The sequence below is a fragment of the Molossus molossus genome, unplaced genomic scaffold (genome assembly GCF_014108415.1).
Source record: "Molossus molossus isolate mMolMol1 unplaced genomic scaffold, mMolMol1.p scaffold_m16_p_4, whole genome shotgun sequence".
NCBI lineage: Eukaryota > Metazoa > Chordata > Mammalia > Chiroptera > Molossidae > Molossus > Molossus molossus.
This window is the reverse complement of record NW_023425377.1, coordinates 66,515,605-66,522,227: the sequence shown is the minus strand read 5'-3', so window position 1 is coordinate 66,522,227 and position 6,623 is coordinate 66,515,605. Positions and strand designations below refer to the sequence as shown.

The 6,623-nt window shown below is 53.6% G+C and overlaps 1 protein-coding gene across 3 annotated transcripts; it reads left to right on the top strand.

Moving 5' to 3' along the window:
• Positions 1-439: 439 nt before the first annotated feature.
• On the top strand, positions 440-5,623 carry TMEM59L (transmembrane protein 59 like). 3 transcript variants are annotated; one of them, XM_036240980.1, is made up of 8 exons: positions 440-661; positions 1,547-1,697; positions 1,779-1,882; positions 3,250-3,402; positions 3,972-4,074; positions 4,424-4,532; positions 4,621-4,738; positions 5,000-5,623. In XM_036240980.1, the coding sequence occupies exons 1-8, from the start codon at positions 500-502 to the stop codon at positions 5,126-5,128; spliced, it is 1,029 nt and encodes a 342-aa protein (XP_036096873.1). In that variant the 5' UTR covers positions 440-499; the 3' UTR covers positions 5,129-5,623. The 3 variants fall into 3 exon arrangements, with proteins under 3 accessions (XP_036096873.1, XP_036096872.1, XP_036096874.1); XM_036240979.1 differs by having other exon boundaries at positions 1,544-1,697; XM_036240981.1 differs by lacking the exon at positions 3,250-3,402 and having other exon boundaries at positions 1,544-1,697.
• The last annotated feature ends 1,000 nt before the right edge of the window (positions 5,624-6,623 follow it).

Sequence of the window (6,623 nt, the reverse complement as noted above, 5' to 3'; positions counted from 1 at the left end):
AGCCTTCCCAAGGCCTTGGCTGACCCAGCCCTGCGACCCCCAGGATGCTCCATCTCCACTTATTGGCTGGGTTGCAGCTCCACCACCCTCCTCTCCTAACAAGCTCCTTCCTTCTTCAGGTTCCTCGCAGTTCCTTCTGCATGAATCGCCAAGTTTGGCCAGTTCAAAAGCATCCTCTTACAGGAGGCCCTCCCTGATATTCTGGCGAGTAAACGCCACTATCTCATCATCCTATTTGTTTCATTTTGATCTCTAGCTCAAGCTGAGATTCCCCTCTCCAGTGGATGCGACAGATAGACCAGATGACCGAGGCCGCGATCCACCTGCCTGCATCCCTGAGGTGCAGCAGCACTGCAGCCCCGCCCGTTCGCCGCATCCTCTGCCCCCCCCTTCCCCGGCTGCCTCGCTCGGGTGACGTCAACGACCGGGACCCCGCCGCCTCCGCATCCTCCGTGTCTGCGGGAGCCAGCGGCCCCAGCCCCTAGCGCCTGGCCTGGCCATGGCTCGGGTGGCGCAGCTGCTACTCCTGCTGCTGCTGTTGCAACCTCTGCCCGCCACGCTCGCGCCGCCCGCCCAGGACCCCTTCGCCCCGCAGCTCGGGGACACGCAGAGCTGCCAGCTGCGGTGCCGGGATCACTACCCTAGTCCGCAGCCCTCTCAGGTGACGCGCATGCGGCACCAGCTATAGGACCCGCGATTTCCCGATGTGGGGAGGGGTTGGGAATGGGGGGTCTCTCGGTTGGGAGCGCGAGACGGGTTCCTAGAAGGGTTAAAGGGTCGGAAATGGGGGTGTCTCTCCCATGGGGTTAGGTCCCTCTGGTGGGGAAAGGGCTGGGGTCCCTTGAATGGAAACAAGCCCAGGCACCCCGGTCCCCCGATGGGACGGAGGTGTTCCTGCCTTGGGAAGGTCTGAGGGGGCGTGTCCCTGCGATAGGGAAGATTTTGGGATGCGGATCCCTCCGATGAATGCGGGGTTGGGGGAGCTGTCCCTCCAAGCAGGGGTGGGGGGGGAGGACTGAGGATCCTAATGCCACCTGGAGGGCTCTGGTTACACTCTGATGGGCAAGGACCATGGGGCACCCAACCCCCACTTCCCTCAGGCCAGACAGTCCCCTCCTCCTTGCCCACACAAGCAGCTCTCATATATTCCTTCTTCCACCCACTCAGAGCTACCAGACCCCACTTGTACCATCACCACCCTGCAAAGCTGGATCCCAGTTTTCCCAGGCTTGAAAGGTGAAAAACCTCTGAGTGATCCCCCTTCTCAAAACTGAGAATCCTCTTCAATCCCACCTCCTCCCTGGAGTCTTTAGGGGGCCCATTTTCCTCCATCTTCCCAATTTTCTAACCTTTGCTGGAACCAGAGCCCTCCATTGTTCATCTTCCTGATTAGAGCCCCCACTAATATTCTTAGCCTCATCCTAATTTCCCTAGATTTGAGGAAGGGGAACCAAATCTTATACCTCCTCCTCTGAGTGCTTCCAGCGCCCATCTCCTCCTGCCTATCCCTCTGGCCTGAGCCCTGTGTTCCCCCTCTCAAAAGAAGCTGGAGCAGGAGGACCCCTCCAAGTCCTGGAATGAATATGACAGGGCCGTCTTCATCAGTGCTTGTGAGCGAGGCTGCCGCCTCTTTTCCATCTGCCAGTTCGTGGCCAGGAGCTCCAAACCCAATGCTACCCAAGCTGAGTGTGAAGCAGGTGAGGGCTGGCTGGGTGGGCCAGGGTGGGGAGAAGTGGCCTGGGAAGAGTGCCCCCAGTCACCCCTTCCTGCTCTTGCAGCCTGTGTGGAGGCCTACGTGAAGGAGATAGAGCAGCAGGCCTGCAGCAAGGGCTGCTGGAGCCAGAACCCTGAGCTGGAGCCTGAGCCAGAGTCCAAGCAGAAGGTGGGCACCCTCCCACCCATCACCCTGGACTTATACCTCCTTCTTTCTACCCCTCACCCCCTAGATCCACACTCATGCCCAGAGTTTCCCAGGCTCTCTGATCCAGTCTGGGCCTATTGGGTATCCTTAATCAAACATGTTAGGTCTCAAACCTCAGTTTTCATCTATGTGACATGGGAAGTACCCCCTTCTTCCCCTCACCCCTGCAACATTGCAGGAAGTAAATAACAGAAAATAGCCACCATTTATCAAGCATTTGTCCTGGTTCAGGCCTAACCTCCTGCTGCCCAGAGGTACCGGAGACAATGTCATGCCCAAGGTCACACAGTTAGAGCTGTGCAGAGATGACATCTACCAGTGCCACCAGGGCTTATAACCATCACTCAACTAGCTCATCTTCAGTGCCACCAGAGCTCACTTTATCGAGTACCTACTGTATGTCAGTTGCTGACCTAAGCACTTTTCTCATGGTGAACAGGTGACCACTGTCATCTAGGGGGCTCAGAAATGAGGTGCAGAGAAAAGCAATTTTCCAAGCACACACACACTGCCCTCCCCCACCACCCTGGGGAGAAATAATAACTGCTCACCTGTTAATAACTGCTTACTCATAGACATGAATGAGTCTAGGCAATGTGGCATCAGTGGAAACAGAGGCACAGGAAATTATTCATTATAGCCAGAGACCCATGGGCTGGGATTCCACAGATATTCCTTTCCCTCCTTTTTCCTCCACCCCATCCAGCCTCCACTGTTCATAAAAGCACAGGGCACTGTTATTCCTTCCTATTCTGAGTTCTCTCCTGATACCACCAAAAGAAAAATGATGATGGCAAAATTTTTACTAATAGCTATTATATATTAGGCACTTGTGCCATTGTCCAGTTAAAATCTTTTTTTTTTTTTTCTAGAAAGTTTTTTTCTTTATTTATGTTAGAGAAAGAGGAAAGGAGAGAGAGATAGAAACATCGATGAGAGAGAACATCGATTGGCTGCCTCCTACTTGCCCCCACTGGGGATCAGGCCCACAACATGGGCATATGCCCTGACTGGGAATTGAACTAGTGACCTCTTGGTGCATGAGTGGATGCTCAACCACTGAACCACACTGGCTGGACTCTAATTGAAATCTTGTAGTAACTTCATGAGGGAAGAGAATTATTCCCATTCTAGGACTCAAAGAGGGCAATCCATTTCCCAAAGGGCACCCAGCCAGCCAATGCAGCAGAGGTCTGTGTTTCTCCTATGAAGCTCTGTTGCCCCAAACCACTAAATGAATTCCATCACAGTGGACTGACACAGCTCCCTTCCTATTGGTCAATGCCCTACCTTAGTCACATTCCTTGCCTTGGGCTTCCCCTTGGCAGAGAAAGGTCCTGCAAGCTCCAAGCGGGGCTTTTTCGCTCCTGGACTTGTTTTCCACCCTCTGCAATGATCTTGTCAACTCGGCCCAGGGCTTCGTCTCCTCCACCTGGACATATTATCTACAGACTGACAATGGGAAAGTGGTGGTGTTCCAGGTGAGAGATCTGGCAGGAACCACACCAAAGTGATGGGTGGGTGCTTAGGGTAAGAAGGTGGAATACATTTGTTCTTGGCTCATGAGAGGCAAAGTCTATAGTTGATGCTTCAGGCACAGCTGGATCCAGGGGTTCAGGGTCTCACTTTACCACTTCATTCTGCTTTCCTTTATGGTGGCTTTATTCCCAGGCAAGCACTTTACTCCTGATAGCAGGATGGATACTTAAGGCTCTAAATTACAACTTCTCTGGAGTTTTAACCATGCAGGGATTTATTCTGATTATGTGACCACCTCTCAGCCAATCCCTGTGATTCTATTAGCTTGACCTGGATCATGTTCTTCAGGAGCTGAAGGCTGGATTCGAGACAAATTGGAGGCCCACAATAGCAGGGAACAACATCCCTGACATCATAGTCTCATGGAAAACTGTTGTTTCTACAACCAATGGGACTAGGTACCAGCTGGGCATGGGACAGTTAGCCCATGTGGAGCACAGGGAGGTGCTACCAAGAACGAAGGTAGTGCCTTTCTAAAGGCCTTCTCTGTGCTCTCTTGTTCTTGGTCCAGACCCAACCCATGGTAGAGAGTGTAGGGCATGAGAGGGCCCGTCTGCAGCGAGTGAAGGTGACCTGGCGAGGATCCCATCCTGAGGCCTTGGAGGTGCATGTAGGTAAGGTCTGAGGCTGGACCAGTGTTCTTTCCTTGGGTAGCTCCACTGCCATAAGGAGTCCTTCTGGCAAATGAACCCTCTAGGACTGATTTCTATCTCAACTCCTGGAGTTCCATGGTCTGTCTCCTAGGGTTCCATTGTCCATCTCCCAGGGTTTCCTGGTCTTTTTCCTAGGGTTTCATGGCCTGTCTCCCAGAGTTTTGTGGTTCATCTCCCAGGGTTCTGTTCCAGGATTCCATGACCAATTACCTCAGGTCCTGGCCTCCTTTCTCCTCTCAATGGCTGCTGTGGCCTCTAGGGGGAAGGCCTGGCAGCCACTGAAGAACAACCTGTCTCTCAAACCCTTTAGGCCCCTTGGACAAGGTGAGGAAGGCCAAGATCCGAGTCAAGACCAGCAGTAAGGCCAAGGTGGAGCCTGATGAGCTGCAGGACAATGACTTCCTCAGTTGCATGTCCCGGTGGGTGGCAGGACCCTAGGGGTGGGGCAGGAGGGGACAGTTCCCAGACCCCACTAGAGTCACTGAGTTTACCTGCCATGGTGAGCAGGCGCTCGGGGCTTCCTCGCTGGATCCTGGCCTGCTGCCTCTTCCTCTCTGTGCTGGTGATGCTGTGGCTCAGCTGCTCTACCCTGGTGACTGCTCCTGGCCAGCACCTCAAGTTCCAGGTGGGTGGGGCCAGTGGGCGGGCCTGAAGGAGGGGTGAGGGAGAGCTGCTCCCTAGTTCTGTGTGGGGCTACCTCTTCTCCATGGAGGCAGGGCCCCCTGACTTGCCCCCTGTATGATGTCAGGCAAATTTCTTCACTCACTTGTGAAATGGAGGGAAGAACACACCCCTGCCTATAGTCAAAGTGACCTGAGATCAGGGCTGGGAAGGAGCCTTGCAGGGTGAGGCTCAGTAGCATGCCCTTCTTCCTTCTTCTTTACAGCCTCTGACTTTGGAACAACACAAGGGCTTCATGGTAGAGCCAGACTGGCCTCTGTATCCTCCCCCTTCGCACGCCTTTGGGAACAGTCCCCCACCCTACAAGCTGAAGCTGGACCTGACCAAGCTGTAGGCCTCCCTTGATCCACACACTGCAAGAGGCAGGGGCTTCTCTGTCTTCATTGCCCTGTGCCTAGGGGTCCAGGCCAGGGTTGGGCTTCTGCACCCCCAAGTCCTCTCTCCCTGGTCCCATTCCTCACCCCTCTAAGTCCTGGGGTCACAATGCCACCACTTGGGGGTGGGTGGGATCTGGTCTTTGTTCCTCCTTGGGCCTCCTTTTGCTGGGGCATGCCACTTCTTGTTTTTTATTGTGTAGCTTCATGACTATTTGAACCCAAGTTCTGTGCTACCTTTCTCCTTCCTCCTTTCTCCCCAGTATGGGGTGAGATTCTGAGGCCTCGGGGGAACAAACTGTCTTGTGCTAGGGCTCCCCACCTTTTCCCCACCTCATCTCCAGAGATCCAGCCCCATGGGAGGAGGCCCTCTTGGGAGGAGGCTGTGGGCAGCTCCATGCTGGGAGAATGGGTGGCTGAGGCTGGATTTGCAGCCTCATAGGGATCAGGAGAAATAAACCATGTACATAAAAGATATCTTGGACCAAGCCTGCTTCTGTTTGTCTTGGAAGAGTGGCCTGAGCTTGGCCATGACCTCTGCCCACCAGGCTCTTTCTGAGTTGGGGGAAGCCCTGGGAACTCCCTGTGGCTTGTGTGCCCCTGGAGGTTGATCCACTTGGGCTCTCTGCCTTCCACTAGAGTCAGCCATAGTGGTGGGAAGAAATAGGAGTGAGAAGTTGGTGTTTCTTTCCGCATGTCTCTCCCTGCATCCACCAACCCAAGGCCATAACTCCACCAAGTGAGCCTTCAGTCTGGTCATGGTAACAGCTCCCCACTGCTGCTTGTCCTGCACACTGCACCACCTATGTCATTTACCCAACCTTGCCCACACTTTTGCAAAGGCTCCCTTCATTACAACACTCCTGAATCCTCCATTCTTAGTAACTACTGCTGCTGCCAGGACCTCCCTGATACCATGAGCATCAAAATTCAACATAAAGGCAATTTAGGCTCCCATGTGTCATTCTGGGCCTGGTTTGTGGTTTCAGGGTCACCCCTGGGAATGTTGCCAGGAAATGAGACCTGGACAGAGATGACAAGTGGAGGTATGCCAGCCTTGCCCAGCAGAACTTTCTGCAATGACAGAAATGTTCTGCCTGCATCACCCCCAGCCACATAGTGTTACAGAGCCCTTGCAATGTAGCTAGGTGACTGAAGAACTGTATTTTTTTTTTTTATCCTCATCCGAGGACATTTTTCCATTTTTTGTTCAGATAGAGTGGGAGGGGGGAGAGAGAGAAACATCGACATGAAAGGGACACATCGAGTGGTTGCCACCCACATGACCCAACCAGGGCCGGGGACAAACTGCAACCGAGGTACGTGCCCTTAGCGGGAACTGAACCTGGGTCTCTCTGGACCACAGGCCGACGCTCCAACCGCTAAGCCAAACCAGCCAGGGCTAGTGTATTGAAAAAAAATTTTTTTCTTTATTGATTTTTTAGAGAGAGAGGA

What these genes read in the sequence shown, in the direction of transcription:
- TMEM59L (XM_036240979.1), top strand. Translation starts at nt 500, where the DNA reads ATGGCTCGGGTGGCGCAGCTGCTACTCCTGCTGCTGCTGTTGCAACCT. An exon ending in GGAAAGTGGTGGTGTTCCAG is followed by an intron (nt 3,403 to 3,971) that starts GTGAGAGATCTG and finishes TTCTTGGTCCAG; the next exon opens with ACCCAACCCATGGTAGAGAG. An exon ending in GGCCTTGGAGGTGCATGTAG is followed by an intron (nt 4,075 to 4,423) that starts GTAAGGTCTGAG and finishes CAAACCCTTTAG; the next exon opens with GCCCCTTGGACAAGGTGAGG.